The sequence below is a fragment of the Mus musculus genome, chromosome 13 (assembly GCF_000001635.26).
Source record: "Mus musculus strain C57BL/6J chromosome 13, GRCm38.p6 C57BL/6J".
In the NCBI taxonomy this organism is placed as follows: domain Eukaryota; kingdom Metazoa; phylum Chordata; class Mammalia; order Rodentia; family Muridae; genus Mus; species Mus musculus.
The window spans coordinates 20959602-20981712 of record NC_000079.6 but is presented as its reverse complement, the minus strand read 5'-3'; the positions used below and the strand labels follow the sequence as shown (position 1 = coordinate 20981712).

Sequence of the window (22111 nt, the reverse complement as noted above, 5' to 3'; positions counted from 1 at the left end):
ATGCACAGCAAGGAAAAGCAGCAGAAAATAGGAAGAGGAGCTGGAGAATAAAAGCAGGACATTAGATAACGGGTAACTATGGGAAACTAAAAATATCCTCTTAGAATTCCGTTCTTAGAAGATCTGATGAGACTTGTATTCAGAGAAGCAATAATTCGAGACAAGGTGAACATTTGTATAATTCTGAGGAATGCAAATTGAAGAAAGAGAAAGCTCCCCTCCTCTCCAGCTTCCACTCACTGCACAGACAAAAGCTGGGACTTTGCCCTGGACTCACTGTACACTCTGTTGTGATGAGTGTCTCTTCCTACCTCCCTTTGCCTTTTGCTGTGAAGTGCCTGGATTTTAAAGGAGTGTGCATAGTTAAGGCAGTAGAATACACAAGGACTGGCTAGCCTTGGTTGCTGGGGGTATTCTTTGGAGCATCTCACTCTGGTCATCATGAGTTTGTCAAAAGATCGCCAGATTTTGGGTGGGGAATACGATATTGACATATTTGAGTCTTGAGATAGAAATGTTGACTCTGAAGTTACACACAAGGAAAACAATTAGAGCATGCATGTCTGAAAGAGTCAGACTTCTCATCACCCTGCCTTCACCGCATACATTTATCCCATTACTCTTTCCAGACTCAATTTATATATATGAAACATTTCAGAAAAGTAGAGTTGGAGGGAAGAAAGAAAGCAACCAATTAAAATATCTCAATGATCCTTGGCTTCATCCTACTTATCTTTCTTCTTAGATGGAGCTCTTCCCCATTTCCCTTTAAAAATATGGTAAAAATTGAACTATAATATCCAACTTATGGTCTAATTTTTCTTAGTCTATATTTTATCTTTCCTGTTTAAAAAATAGACTATTAGTCCTAATGTCCTAGAGCTGTATACAAAATGAGCTTCTGGTTTTTCTCCAGTCTATATTGAAAGCAAGTCTCTATTGAATTGGGGGCTCTTTGAGCCTCTCACAACAGCAGAGAAGTGAAGTTAGGAGTTTATATCTGTGGGGGTTCATAATCAAGTCCCTTGTGCATTGTTCACTCTCTACTAGTTGTGTTCACACATAGAGCAAGGCTAACCTTTCTCCATTGACCACTGAAGGTCACAGACAGGAAGAAGGCCTGACCTTCATTGGTGTCTGAGTAGAGTTACACAGGGTCAGCAGAAGTTTTTGTCATGTAACTTTCTATCTCTGTGACATGGGACAAGGCTGTTGACCTGTCCAAGTCTCCTTTTTCTAAGTTGCAGCAATGTGGGTAACCTCATATTTTTCTCATTCTGAGAAAAATGTTTTAACATATTGGGTAATTGAGTTGAGTGTTGTAGTGAATGTGTATATTAGAAGTTTTCTTTCCCATTTCTACCCTAACACTTCCAGAGTGACTGCAATCAATGATATCTTAGCTCTGAGAAAATACAATAATACTTGCTGAACTGTTTATTGTGTATAGGATTAATGGAAATATACATAAAGATACAAACTTAAAGTGAAATATGTTTCTCAACACTTGTGGGAGTTAAGTAAATGCCAGCTACTATTAAACAGTTAAGACACCTTTGTCATTCTTAGAAAAGTAGGGCATTCATTCCATGTAGAGTACTTATTCTAAGAAATATAGTATTTTTTAGGCAATACATTTAGTTAAAACCCATACTTCTTGGATAATTTCTGCACATCTTTAGTCAGTGAGAGATGGTAACTCATGGGCATTAGCCAGGCTGTGGTTTATTAAGCAGGGGTCTTATGAGTCTCTTAAACCAGTATGGTGGGCAGACTCACATGAGTAAAGTTTAAAACTCTGACCTCTGAAGAAATGTGGGTGAATGCTCTCCTGGGCAGAGTAGAGCTTTTGCAGTGACCTTAGTCACTTGTTTAACCAAGACTCACTTAGGTTCATGCTTCTTGAGCTGTGAATCTCTGCATTTGCCTGAGAATTATGAGAAACTTTTTGAGTGTTCGGTGACTGATCTGGCTTCCACAGTCTCTTGTCTGCATACTCTTTTTCTGTGTATAAATGTCTGGAAGGCCGGAAGACTGTGCTCAGAATGGGTAGTGCTGTTGGAAGGGAGACTTCACTGTGTTCTGGCTGTCTAATGCTAATTTTTGCAGTAATTCCCAAATAAAGTAAATTCTTACATGTGAAAGCATAAGTGACAGGCTACGCACCATTTTTTGAGATACTCTGATAGTCTCTGTGATTGCAATGGTTTCTCTTTCTCAAACGATGGTAAATGGATTTTTCTTCAATTCTGAAACAAATACATAAGTATATATTTAATATCCAGATAACCCAATGTTGATATTAAAAGAAACATGTTTCTTTGATGCTTTTAGAAGTGCAGTAAAAATGAACTCAACACACCCAGGCTTTACTGACACAGTGTCTTTATGCTGTGAATGTATTGTTGGGTAGACTGTGACACAAGGCATACCCATAGCGGAAGGTTGCTGTTGCTATCAAAGTTTTGCTTTTGTATAGGTCCCTGCAAAGTCACATCTTTCTAATACTTCCACCAAGAATGGTTGCTGCCATTTTTCAGGAACCACTCATCTTTACCGTTCTCTTACCCATTCTCTTATGTGAAAGTGGAAGACATTTTCTTTCTTGGCTGCTGTGAGACTGTGAAAGATGCTCTCGCCTTGGGGCCTGCTCTTTTCTGTACACATGTATGTTACAGAGCTTGAAGAAGCATTTGTGTCCTCATGGAAAAATGACTCCATTTCCTGTTTCCCTGTGCCTAGACTGTCTGACAGATCTTTGGATAGTGCAAATGAACTAGAAGTGTGAAGTGGCATCTAGTAATCTTTATTAGGGAACACTCTGAAGGCAACACCTATTCTTTCTTTCTTAATTCCCTCTCTGTATTCTGCTGCCCAGAATAAGAACACTACTGTTTTGGACAGTCAAAGATCCACCTTAGAAAGCCATAAGCTGGAGGACCCTGTATCCCTGGGGAGACTGGGTAGAGTAGAACTTCAATACTAGTCCTAAATTGCATGTCTCTGAGCTTTTCTGTTTAAGAAAAGCAAACTCAATTTTTATTTTATTCAAGCCATACATGAAATCTCTTCCACTTGGAGCTGAATCTAATATTAATGGACACATAGCTTGGAGACAAATTTGACACCAGTATTGGGTTATAATTATAGAACTTTTAAGCAATTTTCTTGGCTCCCTTTTGCACTATCTTTGATTTTCTATTTTATTTTGCCAAGATTTTAATTTAATTTGAATGTAATTTCATGTTATGTTGCCTGTATTTTTATAGACTTCCTAAAATCTTCTTTGAAACAGGACTATATATAAACTAATGAAGGATAATTTAACTCATAAATATTCCATTACTGTTAAAATGCATTTCCATTTTCACAAATTTGTATTTAACATCCTTGCATACAATCATCCTTTTTTTTTTCAAGCATTATGAAAATGAAGCTCATTGGATCACAGTACTTAGTAACTGTCTCAAATAATTCAGGGAGGTCAAAATGGAGGATGTTTGGGTTCTCAGGGTGCGTGGAAGAGGCCTTCAGGAAGGCTACAGATGACAGAAGAGGGGGCTGAGGAGGAGAAGGAAGAAGAAAAAGAAAATAAACAGAAAGAATACTCCCAGACTTTTATGAAGCCAGTCTCATGCTAATACTAAAACCATGTAAAGACACTACCCCCACCCACCCTCCCAAAAAACCTCTCCAAACTACAGGACAGCATTTCTGATGAACATTGATTCAATAATGCTCAATAGAAACTTGCAAATTGAATAAGAGCATACATCAAAAAAAAATTATCCATTACAACCAAGATGGCTTTATCCTGGAGATGCAGAGATGGTTCAACATACTAAAGTCAATAACTGTTATAAATCACAAGATGAATGGAAAGACAACACTCACAGGATTATTGAAGTAGCTATAGGAAAGGCCTTTGGCAAAATTCAGCATGCTTTTGTGATAAAGAAAATCTACGACGAGTAGAACTGGAGCAAATAGACCTCAGCATAATGAGTTATATATGAGAAACCTACAGCCAGCTTTATCTTTAATGGTGAAAACTTGTAGCAATCCCACTGAAATTAGAAAAGAGATAGGGCTGTCCATTATTCCAGTCCCTTTCAATATTGTGCTTGAAGCTCTAGCTGAAAGAAAAGAATGAGTGAAGAAAATCCAAGGAATACAAATAGAAGAGGTCAAACTATCCCTATTTACAGATGACATAATATTTATTACTAAAAGATCACCAAAATTCTACCAGAAAGCTTCTATAAAATGATACACTATGTCTTTAACACAACAGGTCACAGAATCAACTTGCACAAATCAACAGCTTTTCTATTCCAACAACAAACATAGACACACTCTTAATCACAATAGCCTCAAAGAAAATAATATATTTAAGAATGAACCTAATAAAAGAGGCAAAAGACCTCACAATAACAACTTCAATTCTCTGACAAAAGAGGTAGAGAAAGACACTAGCAAATGGAAAGATATCCCATCCTCATGGATTGGTAGAATTAATATTATGAAAATGATCATTCTACCAAGGGTCATTTATTAATTCATTGTAGTGTCAATCAAAAATGTCAAGTTCATTCTTTATAGAAAGAGAAAAAAGTTATACTAAAATTATATAAAACCACAATAGACCCTAGAGAGATAAAATAGTCATGAGAAAAGAGCAGCCATGCCACAACCATGCTACATCTCAAGATCTATTACAGAGCCAATTTGTGTGTGTGTGTGTGTGTGTGTGTGTGTGTGTGTGTGACAGTATAGTACTGGCACCAAAGCAAACACACAGACCAGTAGGTCAAAACCAAAGACATAAATACAAGTACCCATAACTACAAGTATTTAATATTTCACTAAGATGTCAAAAATACAACTGGAGAAAAGACAGCATCTTCAGCAAATGGTCCCAGGAAAACTGTATGTTCATATGCACCAGAATGAAATGAATAAAAGAAAGAATATTTATCACTTTGTACAACAATTAACTCCAAATGGATCAAATTCTAAACATGAAATCTAAAACATTGAAACTGCTAGGAGAAAAACATAGGCAGTACCCAATAGGAGACAGATATAGGAAAAGACTTTCTGAATAGAAACCCATTTACTCAGAAATTGATGCCAGCAACTGGCAAACAAACCATATAAAACTAAAAAGCTCCCAGACAGCCAAGATAACAACCAACTGATTAGATAGAAACTACTAGCTATACATTGGACATAGGATCAATATTCAGAATATATAAAGAATTCAAAAAACAAAGAGAAAGAAAAATCAAAAAGCAACCAACCAATCAAACCCAAATGACGCATTCAAAAAATGGGCTTGGAATTTGAACAGAAAGATTTTAAAAAAAAGACATGAAAATGTCTAAGAAATATCTTTTAAAAGTTTGTTGTTCTTAGCCATTAGCAAAATGCAACTCAAAGCAACAATGAGAGTTCATCTTACCACAGTCAGAATAGCAAAGACCAACCAAGCAACAGACAGGAATGCTAGAGAAGGTGTAGGAGGAAAAAGATGGGCCTGCAAACTGGTCCAGCCACTTTGGAAATCAATGTTGGGAACTCTCAAAAGGCTAAACAAACACCTATTATATAACCTAGCTATACCACTTTTCAGCATACTCCTAGGGGGTTTGACATCCTACTCTACAGATACTTGCTTAGCCATGCTCATTGCTGATCTATTCATGATAACTTAGAAATGAAAACAACTGAAATGTCCTTTGATGTTCTTCAGTTGCTGAATGGATAATGAAAATATGGTATATATACACACTGGACTAGTATTGCTTTGTAAAGATCACAAGGGGACCATGCATAGGGGAGGAACACTAGAGAGGGGAATAAAAGGGTACATGCGATTTGGAGGAGGAATTGGAAAAAATGAGGATGGCACTATTGTTAGAGAAGGGGGAGAGAGATGAATACAGAGGAAGGATAAAGTGGCAGTGAAGGTGTCTGTTAAAAGTCATTAGGAATCATAATACTACCTACTTAAAATTAGAAACAATACTTATAATTCTGTTTCTACCTATACATTATAGCTTAAATGAAACCTTCCACCTGGGTTGACAATTCTCCTCCTAAAGAGATGTAAGCTACCTAATAAAATCCAAATACCAGGCATAAGGAGCTCTTTTTTGGGTTACTTGCCAAGGTTATACAAGAGACTCCCAAAATATTGTAGGCCAATACTGTTGCCTTTGATTGGTTCCCAGATGTAGAAGTTAAGTCCCTATTGTTGTAAGGCACATACTTTTCAGACACAGGACCCAGGTGACCTGAGACTTTAAGTTTCCTTCCTGAAAACCAGCTTTTGTGGTACCAGATGTTCCCATATAAGCTTCTAAGAAAAGGAATCAACCAATACTTCTACCCAGCTATGATGCCTATGAACTACAACAATGGCCTGCATGGCATGATAACCCTAATGGTACAGTAGTGGCATGCATAACTTGGTGGTAACCACAGCTCTTTAAAGTCTCTTAAGGTCTTTTCAACATGAGGGACACCATGCCTGGTACTGTACCTAACCAACTACACAGTATAATGAAGTCAGAGATCTTGGAAAAGAGCCAGTAATTGCCTCTGTACTAAAATAGCACTATACATATACTATATATATATATATATATATATATATATATATATATATATATATATAACTATATATAGCTATAACTATATATAGCTATAACTAACTATATAACTATATAACTATATATATATATATATATATATATATATATATATATATATATACATATAGAGAGAGAGAGAGAGAGAGAGAGAGAGAGAGTACTAAAATATCCCAGGTAATTTTTCATCCTCACCAAAGAAAGTTACATATATTTTCAACAGATGGAGACTACTATAGAAAGCTACAACAGATCACAATGAAGATAACAAGCATTCATGTGGTACCCAGTTTCTACTGATACATCAATAATGTAATTCCTGTCCCTAAGGCTCGGGGAATACTGTAGAAAAGAAAAGGGAGTAGAAAGATTGTAGGCATCAGAGGAACAGGAAATTTGCTGTGAGATTATGTCTCCTAAAAATGACAGAGAGGCTACCCTCATGCAGTCTCATTAACAGGACAGCCTTGCTTAAGTCCTGATCAGCAAGGACACAAATGAACAGACTAACATGGCTGGAAAAAATCTCATGGGACCTCAACCCTAGACAAAGAACTACAGGCATCTGGGGAATGCTGAGGTGAAGATAAATGGTCTTCCGCAGGGACGTTCTCCAATGGGTTATCCAATAACAAGTGGTCATCTCCAATGTGTTATCCAATAACTAGTGGTCATCTCCAATGGGTTATCCAATAACAAGTGGTCATCTTCAATGGCTTATCCAATGACAAGTGGTCAGTCACGAGATCACATGGATGCAGGTAGCATTACACATTATACAGGTTATTTATGTAGTTAGGTTTACATGTGATAATAATTAATGAAAAAGAGACTATGAATTTGAAGAGAGTGAGGTTGGGTACCTGGAAGGGGCTTTTAGGGAGAAAGAGAAGAGGGGAAATGATGTAATTATAATTTTAAAAAGTTATTATTATAAAAAGTCTATAAAGGGGCTCTAGTGAAAAAAGGTGAGAGGAATCCAATTGTAGTTGGTCGTACAAATGAAGCTCTCTTGGATCATTCTTTCCAGCACAGCAGTATGGTGAATCCCACTAAGTACTCAAGGTCACCATTCTATGGAGAAAAAAAAAATGACCTGCTCCAAGTGAGGATGCTTCAATCCCACTTGGGAGGAAGAAGAAGAAACCAGAAGGCAGGGGTTGGGGGGAACTGGGATGGAGCTGGGAGAAGGAGGGGTAGAGGAAAAAGGAAACATGATCAGGTATTGGCATTGGGGGTGGTGGTGGTGATGACTGGGGGGAACAACGACCAGGAGTGAAGCCCTGAAGATCAGCAGAAAGAATGGAAACAGGCAACCTCGGGAGGTGGGAGGTGAGGCGACCCTCTAGAATGTACCAGAGACCTGCAATGTGAGAGAATCTCAAGACTCAAAAGGAGGGACCTTAAAATGCCCAGCAGTGGAAGAGGGAACTTGTAGAGCCCACCTCCAGTAGAAAGACAGGCATCAAGTGGAGGAATGGGGTTGCCATCCCATAATCAAAAACTCTGATCCAGAACTGTTTCTGTCTAAAAGAACTGCAGGGATAAAAATGGAGAAGAGATTGAGGAAAAGGAGGTCCAGTGACCGGGTCAAATTGGGATCCATCTTGAAGGGAGACTCCAAGGCCTGACACCATTACTAATGCTATGATGTGCTTACAGACAGGAGCCACCCTCTGAGAGGCCCAACAAGCAGCTGATTGAGACAGAAGCAGATACTTACACCCAACCAATGGACTGAAGTTAGTGACCCCTGTGGTTGGATTAGGGAAAGGCTGGAAGAAGTTGAGGAGGAGGGCGACCTCGTAGGAAGACCAGCAGTCTCAACTAACCTGGACCCCCAAGGTCTCTCAGACACTGAGGTACCAACCAGGCAGAATACACTATAAGCTGGTCTGAGGCCCCGACACATACACAGAGGACTGCCTGGTCTGGCCTCAATGAGAGAAGACTCATCTAACCCTTGAGGAACTTGAGGCCCAGGTAATGGGGAGGCCCGGCTGGGTCTGCGCATGTGTGTATGGAACATCCTCTTGGATATGGGGGAGGAAAAATGGAATGAGGAACTGTGAGAGGGCAGAATGGGAAGGGGATAGCAACTGGACTGTAAAAAAAGATTAAAGATGAAGGAGAAGAGGAGGAGGAGGAGCAGGAGGAGGAAGAAGAAGAGACTGTAATGGCAAACAAACCTGAGTTACACTCTAAGACCCTATCTTGAAAAGGAAACAATAAACAACAACAATAAAATAGTCTGCTAAGCTCAGCCTGAATTCCCCCTCTCTAAACTATGAGATCTTAAAAACAAAACAAAACAAAAAAAAACTTGTTTTTTTCAATTTTTTCCAATTTTTAATTAGGTATTTACTTCATTTACATTTCAAATGCTATCCAGAAAGTCCCCTATACCCCCCCACCCCGGCTCTCCTACACACCCACTCCCACTTCTTGGCCCTGGTGTTCCCCTGTATTGAGGCATATAAAGTTTGCAAGACCAAGGAGCCTCTCTTTCCAGTGATGGCCGACTAGGCCATCTTCTGATGCGTATGCAGCTAGAAACACGAGCTCCGGGGGGTACTGGCTAGTTCATATTGTTGCTTCACCTATAGGGTTGCAGACCCCTTCATCTCCTTGGCTATTTTCTCTAGCTCCTCCATTGGGGGCCCTGTGTTCCATCCAATAGAAGACTGTGAGCATCCACTTCTGTATTTGCCAGGTACTGGCATAGCCTCAAAAGAGACAGCTATATCAGGGTCCTTTCAGCAAAATCTTGCTGGCATGTGCAATTGTGTCTGCGTTTGGTGGCTGATTATGGGATGGATCCCTGGGTGGGGTAGTCTCTGGATGGTCCATCCTTTCATCTTAGCTCCAAACTTTGTCTTTGTACCTTCTTCCATTGGTATTTTGTTCCCTATTCTAAGGAGGAATGAAATATCCACACGTTGGTCTTCCTTCTTGATTTTCTTGTGTTTTGCAAATTGTATCTTGGATATTCCAAGTTTCTGGGCTAATATCCACTTATCAGTGAATGCATATCAAGTGACTTCTTTTGTGATTGGGTTACCTCACTCAGGATGATATCCTCCAGATACATTCATTTGTCCAAGAATTTCATAAATCCATTGTTTTTAATAGCTGAGTAGTACTCCATTTTGTAAATGTACCACATTTTCTGTATTTTCTTTTGTTGAGGGAAATCTGGGTTCTTTCCAGCTTCTGGCTATTATAAATAAGGCTGCTATACTGCATGGTACTGGTACAACAACAGACAGGTAGATCAATGGAATAGAATTGAAGACCCAGAAATGAACCCACACACCTATGCTCACTTGATCTTTGACAAGGGAGCTAAAACCATCCAGTGGAAAAAAGACAGCATTTTCAACAAATGGTGCTGGCACAACTGGAGGTTATCATGCAGAAGAATGCAAGTTGATCCATTCTTATCTCCTTGTACAAAGCTCAAGTCTAAGTGGATCAAAGACCTCCACATAAAACCAGAGACACTGAAATTTATAGAGGAGAAAGTGGGGAAAAGCCTGGAAGATATGGGCACAGGGGGAAAATTCCTGAAGAGAACAGCAATGGCTTGTGCTGTAAGATCAAGAATCGACAAATGGAACCTCATAAAATTGCAAAGCTTCTGCAAGGCAAAAGATACTGTCAATAAGACAAAAAGGCCACCAACAAATTAGGAAAGGATTTTTACCAATCCTAGATCTAATACGGAACTAATATCCAATATATACAAAGAGCTCAAGAAGCTGGACTCCAGAAAATCAAATAACCCCATTAAAAATGGGGTACAGAGCTAAACAAAGAATTCTCAACTGAGGAATACCGAAGGGCTGAGAAGCACTTGAAAAAATATTCAACATTCTTAATCATCAGTGAAATGCAAATCAAAACAACCCTGAGATTCCACCTCACACCAGTCAGAATGGCTAAGATCAAAAATTCAGGTGACAGCAGATGCTGGCTAGGATGTGGAGAAAGAGGAACACTCCTCCATTGCTGGTGGGATTGCAAGCTTGTACAACCACTATGGAAATCAGTCTGGCAGTTCCTCAGATAATTGGAAATAGTACTACCGGAGGATCCCGCAATACCTCTCCTGGACATATATCCAGAAGATGTTCCAACTGGTAATAAGGACACATGCTCCACTATGTCCAAAAAAGCTTGTTTTAAGCCACCTAGTTCAGAGTACTTTGTTATGTGGTAGATACCTAGAGCAGATGATTATGGAGTTCTAGGTTATGACAATTTCCTTAGATGACTGAAGGAATTTACTCTTGAGTTTCAGGCCTCCTAGCATAGAATATGAAGCAATTGTGCCTTGGTATTTTAGTAACCTGGAATATCACTTTGTGTCAACTATTCTGCAGTGTTTGCAGGGCAGGCTTGGTGTGAATTTCTGTCCATGTACAGTATCAGACATTCAAAAGACCTTTTAACTTAGAGATTCATGTTCCACAGTTCTGAGATATATTTTTGAATTATTTCAAAGATAAAATTTCCATCTCCTTTTGTCTCTCCTAGAACTATCATTTGGATAATAGCTCATCTCAACTGATCTTCTAATTGTTCTAGGTTTTTGTTTTTTTTTTTTTTTTAATTTTTGGTTTTCGTCTTGGTTTTTTGAGATTAGGTTCCCCTGTAGGATTGGCTGTCTTGGAACTTGCTCTGTAGATCAGGCTGGCCTGGAACTTATAGACATCCACTATCCTTTACCTTGTAAGTGCTGAGATTAAAGGTGTGCATTAGAAGACCTGGGTTCAACTTCCAACATGCCCATGGCAGCATAAAGCCTTTGTAATCCCAGTTCCAGAGGAACTGGCACCCTGCTCTAGCCTTCACAGGCACTTCAGAACACTCACACACATGAAATTAAAAAAGTTAAAAACATATAAAAGAGAAAAAAAACCCAAAAATCTTTGAAGTTTTGTCAGGTGTCTAATGATCTTGGGTTGTTTGATTATACTGGATCATTGGAGCCTTCTGCATACTAGTCAACTGGGGATGGAACTGCAAATCAGTTCCCTGAATATGGTCATGGTTGTAAGATGAGGTGGGTGGGTCTGAGAGACAGTTTATCTTAGGTTGGCCCATGAACACATCTGTTAAGTATTGTCTTAATTAAGTTAATGATGTAGGAAGTCAACCACTGTGTGTGGCACTATTCTGTAGACAGAAGGTCCTGAACTGCTTAAGAGTGGAGAACTCAAACCAGCCAGCACCCCACGTTTGATGGTTTCTCTCTGGGGCTGACTGTGGCTTCATTGTAACAAGCTACTCTGGGTGTTTGTCTTTCCCACAGTGGTGGACTATCAACCAACACTGCAAAAGCAGACCCCCTTGTCCCTAAATAGCTTGTTAATGGGTACTTTATTACAGCACCAGAAGACAAAACTAGAACACTTGCTCTTAGTGTCTTTGGGACTCTCCTCTAAGTATGTTCTCATTGCTTGGGAAGGTTTGTCTGTTCCGTAGTCATGAGAATACATGACAAATTACTGACCCAAGGGTTGAGTGGAGGAAGATTCTCCCAGTCCAGACAGAGGCTGTTGACCTTAGGAGCTCTGAAGGAATAATCTCTAGCCTTCTCCGAGGTGAGATAGCACAGTTGCCCACCTGTGTAGAGTTAAGTAGTCAGAAGGGCTGCATTTTCAGTCAATGCCAATATTTCTGCTTATGGCTTTCACCTCCTTTTTACAGCCACCTGTATAGATAATCCTCCAGTCCTGTGGAGTTTTATAGTGAAAACTGGGGTTGATGGGTAGCAGTTCCTCTCAGCAGCTTGGGATGCAGCCCTCCGGAATCTACCATGACTTCCCTATTTGTTGTGTTTCTTTCTGGCTCCAACAGTCCCTGGCTGTTGACTCGTCCTCTCCTCTTTGTCCTTTTGGATGAAGTCATTTACTGTTCTTGGTGTAAAGCTTCTTGGGGAGAGAAGAAAGTGCTTGTTTTCGAGCTGCTCGCTCATCCAGAAGCCTGAAAATGAATACTGTGTGGTTTATGCCCTCTGCCTTGACTACTTTATTATATTTTGTGAAAACATATGGGAAGTGGACATCAGAGGTGAGTTCAACGCTAAAATAATTTCACGGTCAATAAAGAGTGCTTATTTTCTCTGGGAAAGTAATTGTTACCAACATTTAGTCATAAATATATTTTTAATAATTCCAAAAATGAAATTTATGTACTGAAATATTGTTTTGCTCACGGTATGCTCAGCTCATGGAGACTAAATAACATGGCTATTAATCTTAGAGATACAGTCATCTGCACTGCTCATTATTAGAATACAGTTATCTTTGCCAATCACTGATAGATTCATTAACATATTTGACTAAAAGCAGCATCTATAATTTTGGGATTAAAGTCTTTACACTACATCTTGGGAATATTTAAATAACCAGAAGTACTATCTTCTTTCGTAGCCATTCCAATAAGTAATTTTCCTCATAAATTTTAGAAATTGAATTTCCTGGAATTGTGACAGATTTGGGGGTGGTGAAAGCAATTTTCTGAAATGCCTACAAGTTAAGATGGCTGACAGGGGAGTTTTCTTTATGCAGAGAGAGCTGAACTACAATTTGTGAGCACTAACTAGAGTGCTAACCATGATGAGCTGGACTACAAAGACTGCTCTCATTTCAAAACTCTTGTTCTGTGATGTTCGAGTGGATTCAAGTACCCAAGTGCAAGCTTTTGTTCTGTTCTTTTTGTTTTATTGCACTACAAAACCAAGGGTAGCGGATCAGTAGAAGAGATGATTGCTTCATGCCTGCGTTTTGGTGATGTCCCACATTTGGCCTACTGCCTGCAGCACAGACTGGCATTCTCCACACTGCTGTGGAAAGGTATATCAGGATGCTTTCCCAGTATGATCATTCCTGTACTGGACGGCCAGGCAGTGCTGGCTTTGTAGGGTTCCATTTTGGATTTTAGCACTAAATTAAGAATAGATATATGCACATAGAATGGTTTCTAGTTGCTTTCCCCAAGATTTGCTCAAGTAATGAAATTACTTCTCCAAGAGACTTCCAGAGCCCCCATTTCATTAAAGTCAAACATACAGAGCCATTCCTCCCCACCCTACTTCCATTTCTTAGGAACTCTACCTCTTGGCACAATCTCAGGGTCCTCCTAGCTTTTTTCACAGACCCTCCCAGCCCTCCTTTCTAGCGTATATCATCCCTTCTTGTCAGTTCCCAGCCCACAGGAATGTTTTCCATCAGAGACTCCCAGTGGCAACACTGGGTGGAAACACAGATGAGCACCTCAGTTAACCGACACCCAAGCAAAGAAGCTTCTTTGTTAGTCCGAGAGAACTTAACACAGAGACCCACACCAAGACAGAGGGTAAGGCGCTCTGGAGCACTCCATTCCGAGTGGGTTGTCATTACCAAGCTCTTCCTCTCAAGTCTCAGGGATCTACACAGAAGAAGAGGTGGGAAGATTTTAAGAGCAAGAGGTGATGATTGACTCCAAGGAAAGTGTTTTCCAGACAGAACAGGACTGATACACATATAAACTTAAAGAAACTGTGGGGGCACACTCAATTCTTGTGCAGGTTCAAGCCACATGGGGTCCAAGCACTTTGAGGGAGAAGTATACATGGGTCTCACTCCTAACCAATAAGCTATTTGCAATTGATACTTGAGAATCAATTACTAGGAAAATCAATTTTCTCCAATGGAGTGTCACTCTGTATATCAGCTATGCTCTAGGGTAGCCCTAATGCCCAGGAGTAGTTGCCCAACACTAAACAAACTCAATGATATTTTTGTAAACTTTTTGTTTCTTTTCTTCCTCTCTTCCTCTCTTTCTCTCTTTCTTTCTTTCTTTCTTTCTTTCTTTGTTTCTTTTTCTTTTTCTCTTATTGGTCTTTGCCTATTAAGTTTGCTTCTCTGTTCAATGAAGTTTTTTCTATGTTTGTTTTTGGATTTTTTTTAATTTTTGAGAAAGAGAGAAAAAGAAAGAGAAAGAGATAGAATGAAAATGTATAGTTGTGTGAGTCAGGTGGTTGGGAGAACATGGGAGGAGCTGAGGGAGAGGAAAACATGATCAACATATATTGTATGAAACATGGTAATGAAAAAAAATCAAGCAAAACAACATAAACTCAAGAATGACCCTCAAGGATAATGTAGATAAAAGTACAGATTTATGTGTGGAAATGATCTTGTATTGCCTTAAAGTAGAACTACTTGGAGAAGGGCAAGGGCACTTCCCAAAGTGTTAGTTTTTCATCAGAGCTCTTTATGATAAGTCAAATATTCTGGGCTTCCAGCAACAGCCATTTATCATGTCCTGGTAAGCTTTCTTATGCCTGAATTATTTTTAAGAAATTCCTATATGAGGACAGCATCTATGTCCTTCCCGACTCTCCCCCACTCCAGCTCCATCTGTGGCACCCCACCTTTCCATCACAAAGTCATGATCTCTTCATTAACTGTTATTGTTACATATATATGTAACATACTATGTATACTATATATGTTACCTATATTGCTATTATTATAACATTATATATAACTATATTATATATAATATAATACATATATGCACACATGTATATATAACATACTGAGTCCATTTGCATTGCTTGTATGTACATGTGTCCATTTGTGAGCACATGAGATTGGACAACCTATCTGAGAGCTCATCTTGGAGAAAACAGATCTGCCCTCTCTTGGTAGCCATTCATCACCTCCTGCTTATTATCTAAGGGTAGAACTATTTAGAAATTTCCATTTATGAAAATTTCACAATTTTCATAATTATGAGTTGGGAGGCTTTACAGCTGGGTAAAACCAAAAGCTATGCATTATCTAATAAACTCCTAGTCACAGGCTTGGGAAACCTCCCACTGAGTTGTTGATAAGAGGAATGCTAGAGTTTCCCATAACAAATAAGGTTTTGCCATTGCCCTTGGCTGCTTCGCAGAGCTTGAGAGTAGACCCTATCACTGAAGACACTACACATGTTAAATACAGACTTGGACGAACTGAGCTGAAATGGACCTGGAAGCCTGAAGACTGGCTCGCAAATGGGGAAGGAGTTCCACAGCTGCCAAGAGACAGGTATGACTCTCAGAGAAAAGGAGCTCTGCAGCTGCTGAGAGACAGGTCGTCTTGGGCCATTTTTTATTCTTTCCACAAACACAAGTAGTTTGGATGTAAATTTTGTGATCATATTAAGTTAGATCATGGGGATGATGGAGATGATGGAGAAGGCTAGCTGTAGGCTCTGGAAGAGATAAAGGGCAATGTTGGATGTGAAGGCCAGGGCAGATGAGTGAGTTAGGATAAAACTGGGCAACTTGGAGACTATGCTGGCTGTACTGAGGAAGGAGCTTTTCTATTAGGTAACTTTGGGGAAAAGGGTGGATCATTTACTACCTGATGTGGATGTGGAGCCAGGCCACTAGAAGACTAAAGGAAATGGATGAGAGGCCTTTACAAATTCTTCTTTTCCTTCGATACTAGTCACATACCAGAATCCTCACTTGAATTGCCAAATCACAGAGCCACCAAGATTCATTCTTGGAGTTGGGTCGACATGGAGATATGACTTGTTGAGTATTCAGAGGGACTGGCAATGGGCTAGTTAATTCTGCAGAGGAACAGAGGTCACTACAGAGAGGAGGTGCTAGGGTTCAGACAAGAAAAAGTCAGCAGGATACATTTTGAGTTTGTAAATGGGAATAGACTTTATGGACCTTATATTCAATATTCATGAGCTGCTGAACTCAAAAAGACAGCATATCTATTAGATTAACTCCCTGGTAAAATTTTTTTTTTTCTCTTCTACTGCTCCATGAGTTGAGGAAGTTATAATTCTCATCACTCTGGCTTTTCTCCACCCCAGATTTAAACAATTTATGCTACTAAGTTTGTGAGATGACTAAAATATGATAGGAACTGAGAGAATTAACAGCGTGGGTCCTTGTGAACCTCAGCTGTGACAGAAAAGATTGTTTTAATCTGACAGTGTTTCTTAGAAGGTGCTTCATGGAGCATCAGCTACTTAAGAAGCATATTTCTCTTAAACACACAGTCTTACATTGTTGCATGTAAATGTATTTAGGAAATGTCTCATAACAGCAGCAAAAACAGACCAATAGACTATGTTGATTTTTAATATACACAAAGGTCTTGGGCATATGTAATGTCCCTTAGTCAATGAATATGTTTCTCTTTATTTAAACTAGCATTTCCAAAGCTTGCTTGAATTATGAATTTTTTTAGAAAATGCACATATTATTTAACAAAGAAAACAAATATCCAGGTGAAGAGATATCCTACAGAATGGGAGAAAAATCTTTGCTATGTATACACATCAGAGGATTAACATCCATAATATACAAAGACCTCAAAATTAAATAACAATCTAATAAAAAGGGGCTAATGAAATGAGCAAATAGCTCTCCAAAGATGAAGTACAATGGTCAACAAAGACTTGAAAGAATGTTCAACCTCACTAGCCATCAAAGCAATGCAAAAAAAAAAAAAAGCTATGAGATTCCATATCATCTTTGTCACATAAGAAACTGCAGAATTTTCAACCCTAAATGGGCCCTGCCTACCAAACTATCTTCTCCCAAGTTTAAAGGATCATTGTGGAAAGTGGAAAGATTGTAAAATCCACAGGTGATGGATGGCTACCAGGAAACAGTATCCTCTGGACACAACAGGGCAGTGGTGCATATGCATTCACATCACTGTGACAGCATGCATGTGCTCTGTGCAAGCAGGAAGTTCCATCCATAGTTGGTAGCGGGAAGAACAGATGTGTGTGTGTGTGTGTGTGTGTGTGTATGTATATGTATATATATATATATATATATATATAGAGAGAGAGAGAGAGAGAATAGCTCTTTTGATCACATTCCAGTGGAAGGCTATATCCAAGTGTATACAGTGAGCACAAATTGGACTTGAATTAAGTCAATCCCAGAAGAACAGATACTGAATGCTTTCTCTTATTATAGGGTCTAGACATCATAAATATATAAAATTATGTAAATACTAATGACATAAAGATAAAAGAGACTGTCTGGGAGCAAAGATGAAGAGTGGGAAAGGGGAGAAGGGGGAGAGCAGGGGTAGTATTGGGTGCTATGCTTAAAGTACATATGTGTTTGCATTCTAATCACCTTATCCAACCCTGCATAACAAACAAGAAACTATAAATAACATTTCAAAACTGAAACTTCAGGCCTTTAATGCCTGCATTCAGGAGATGGGGCAAGTGTATCTCCATGATTTAAGGTCAGGCTGGTCTAGGCCGCATAGTAAGACCTTGTGTCAAGAAAAGGCAGGTTGTAACCTTTGTCATCTGGCAGAATTAGTATTAGAATAGTTTTTGAGGAAAATTAGTGGATTCTGTATTTGAACATTGGGATGCTCTAAAAGTCTCATGCTGTTGGCTATAAGAATCCTATTAGAGAGTTTGGAGGATGTTAATTTATTTTGGTCACTGTGGGCTAAAAAGCACACTATTCTCAGTGGAAGTTCAAAGAGAAGCTTAATTTGTCTGATATTGCCCAGATTCACCCCATAACAAATATGCCCTTTCCTTTACTCTTTCTAGTTGGCCGTTGAATTAGTAATTGTCCTTTAAACTCATTCCCTCACATTTGCTGATAACTATTCTCATCCTGTTGGCTGAATGCTGCTATTTCGTACACAACATTGCTTATAGGGCACACTTGGAAGTCCAGGGTTAAAGAGATGCTGATTGACTTTGGCACAGCTCTCATTATGCAGCTGGTGATTCAATTGAGGCTGTTTATGCTCCTCTTCCCTTGCCCTATCATCTTGCCTGAAATGCTAATTCCTGCAAATCTGGTTTGATTTGGACAATCTAAGAAAATGCATATGAGGGAGCTTTGTGACTAGAAAGCACGGTACAAATGCAAAGGGACACAATGAACTAGGTTGGCAATTCTTTTTAAGAGTTACTTTTATAATTATTTTAAATTATATGCATGTGTGTATGTCTATGTATAGGTGTGTACAGGTGTCTCCAGAGACCAGAAGAGGTCACTGGACTCTAGAACTGGAGTTAGAGGCAGTCATGAGCTGCCAAATACTGGGTCTGGGAATTACTCTTTGGTCCTTTGCAATGCAATCATCTCTATTAACACCAATCCACCTCTCTATCTCTCTCTACCCTAGGTTGGGATTTCTTTTGCTGAGTACCCATTATATGGTACACGTTGTTTCAGGTGCTAAGGCTACAAAATGGAGTAGTGTGATTTCAACCTTTGAGATGAGATGCTCTGTCTGAGTGGAGGGCAGGTGGGCTTGAAGATAATGAGTAGCCAGCTACAGTAAGCCAGGCAACGCTGCCACTGAGCACACAATAGAAGCTCAATGGGAATCATCCAGTAGAATGGGAAGAGGCAACCTGAGGGTTGATGCATGGCAGGGAATAACCAATTGGGACAAAGGTGGGGCAGATGTTTATGGAAAAATGCTCAAGCTCCCTCATAATCAAGAGATTGAAAATTAGAAAAATAATGAAATATTATTAGATTGGAAGAACATTAAAAACAAAAACAATAAAAAAACCCAAACAACAGAAAAACACAAAGCAAAATAAAAAACCAATATACTGTATTATCAGAATATGGGGAATCATGTTGTCACACAGCTGTGAGAATATTAATTGGTAAAGCCTAATTTGGAAGGTTCATGAAATTAATAATGCATATAGTTTGATTGAACAATTTTCCCTATAGAAATCTTTGTGTGCATTTGTAAGATGGCAGCACAGGATGTTCATTGCAGTATTATTGAGGATAAAGAAACTTTGAAGATAACCTGAATGTCCACAAGAGAAAGGAACCTTACTCTGAAACGCTATGTACATTAGAAAAGATCAAGGAGGTTTGATGTATTGCTAAAATAAAACACAACGTTCAGTATATTATATACAACACATTATTTATGGAGAAATTGTAACAACACACCTACTTAATTAACTACAAATGTAACCGAGGGAATACCTAGGAAGCACTGGATGAAATTGCATTACACTGATCTCAGCCCTTTCTTCTGGGAAGAGGTAAAATTCTTCATGTGAATTCACACATAAAGGGGGACTTTCATTCTTTACTCTCAGTAACTTTTTGTAAATCAAAATTGGGGAAAAATTCCTGAACAGAACAGCAATGGCTTGTGCTGTAAGATCGAGAATTGATAAATGGGACCTAATGAAACTCCAAAGTTTCTGCAAGGCAAAAGACACCGTCAATAAGACAAAAGACCACCAACAGATTGGGAAAGGATCTTTACCTATCCTAAATCAGATAGGGGACTAATATCCAACATATATAAAGAACTCAAGATGGTGGACTTCAGAAAATCGAATAACCCCATTAAAAAATGGGGCTCAGAACTGAACAAAGAATTCTTACCTGAGGAATACCGAATGGCAGAGAAGCACCTGAAAAAATGTTCAACATCCTTAATCATCAGGGAAATGCAAATCAAAACAACCCTGAGATTCCACCTCACACCAGTCAGAATGGCTAAGATCAAAAATTCAGGTGACAGCAGATGCTGGCGTGGATGTGGAGAAAGAGGAACACTCCTCCATTGTTGGTGGGATTGCAGGCTTGTACAACCACTCTGGAAATCAGTCTGGCGGTTCCTCAGAAAATTGGACATAGTACTACCTGAGGATCCAGCAATACCTCTCCTGGGCATATATCCAGAAGATGCCCCAACTGGTAAGAAGGACACATGCTCCACTATCTTCATAGCAGCCTTATTTATAATAGCCAGAAGCTGGAAAGAACCCAGATGCCCCTCAACAGAGGAATGGATACAGAAAATGTGGTACATCTACACAATGGAGTACTACTTAGCTATTAAAAAGAATGAATTTATGAAATTCCTAGCCAAATGGATGGACCTGGAGGGCATCATCCTGAGTGAGGTAACACATTCACAAAGGAACTCACACAATATGTACTCACTGATAAGTGGATATTAGCCCAAAACCTAGGATACCCAAGATATAAGATACAATTTGCTAAACACATGAAACTCAAGAAGAATGAAGACTGAAGTGTGGACACTATGCCCCTCCTTAGAATTGGGAACAAAACACCCATGGAAGGAGTTACAGAGACAAAGTTTGGAGCTGAGATGAAAGGATGGACCATGTAGAGACTGCCATATCCAGGGATCCACCCCATAATCAGCATCCAAACGCTGACACCATTGCATATACTAGCAAGATTTTATCGAAAGGACCCAGATGTAGCTGTCTCTTGTGAGACTATGCCGGGGCCTAGCAAACACAGAAGTGGATGCTCACAGTCAGCTAATGGATGGATCACAGGGCTCCCAATGGAGGAGCTAGAGAAAGTACCCAAGGAGCTAAAGGGATCTGCAACCCTATAGGTGGAACAACATTATGAACTAATCAGTACCCCGGAGCTCTTGACTCTAGCTGCATATGTATCAAAAGATGGCCTAGTCAGCCATCACTGGAAAGAGAGTCCCATTGGACACGTAAACTTTATATGCCCCAGTACAGGGGAACGCCAGGGCCAAAAAGGGGTAGTGGGTGGGTAGGGTAGTGGGGGTGGGTGGGTATGGGGGACTTTTGGTATAGCATTGGAAATGTAAATGAGCTAAATACCTAATAAAAAATGGAAAAGGAAAAAAAATTGTATCATATCCTGAGTAATTAAGTGAAATTTATAAATAAGTAGAGGTTAGGGGAAAGTTGCAGGATGTGGTAGGGCCAGTCACTGCAGCTGGAGCCACACACAGATTTTATAGGGGATGTTCCCAGTTGGTACCTTGGTGTGCCTGGATTTTGCTCTTCTTGCCTCTGTTAGGGTTTCATTCCTATGTCTGCCCTTCTTTCTGATTTTCAGACTCTGTTACTACAAGAATGCTACAGAATTTTAAAAAGAAAGGAAGGAAGGAAGGAAGGAAGGAAGGAAGGAAGAAAGAAAGAAAGAAAGAAAGAAAGAAAGAAAGAAAGGGAAGGAAGGAAGGAAGGAAGGAAGAAAGAAAGAAAGAAAGAAAGAAAGAAAGAAAGAAAGAAAGGGAGAAAGAAAGAAAGAAAGAAAGAAAGAAAGAAGGAAGGAAAGAAAGAAAGAAAGAAGGAAGGAAAGAAAGAAAGAAAGAAAGGGAAGGAAGGAAGGAAGGAAGGAAGGAAGGAAGAAAGAAAGAAAGAAAGAAAGAAAGAAAGAAAGAAAGGGAGAAAGAAAGAAAGAAAGAAGAAAAGAAAGAAAGAAAGAAAGAAAGAAAGAAAGAAAGAAAGAAAGAAAGAAAGAAAGAAAGGGAGGAAGAAAGAAGGGAAGAGAAGGGAAGAAAGAAAAAGAAAGAAAGGAGGGAGGAAAAAAAAAAACAGTCTTATTCCTAATTTATGGTTTCTCTCCAGGTCTTACTTTGTTTTGTAGCAAAACTCAATCCACC

At 39.3% G+C, this 22111-nt stretch overlaps 1 protein-coding gene and 1 long non-coding RNA gene across 8 annotated transcripts in view; one reads left to right on the top strand and one right to left on the bottom strand.

Moving 5' to 3' along the window:
- The window catches only part of Aoah (acyloxyacyl hydrolase), a 242515-nt gene that overhangs the window by 54905 nt on the left and 165499 nt on the right, over positions 1-22111 (bottom strand). For all 6 annotated transcript variants that reach the window (XM_011244309.1, XM_017315521.1, XM_011244310.1 and 3 more), the window contains one exon: positions 2167-2249. In XM_011244309.1, the coding sequence (XP_011242611.1) occupies positions 2167-2249 (83 nt within the window). The remainder of the gene's footprint in view (positions 1-2166; positions 2250-22111) is intronic.
- Gm32242 overlaps positions 1-22111 on the top strand; it is a 73794-nt gene that overhangs the window by 28884 nt on the left and 22799 nt on the right. The window lies entirely within an intron of this gene.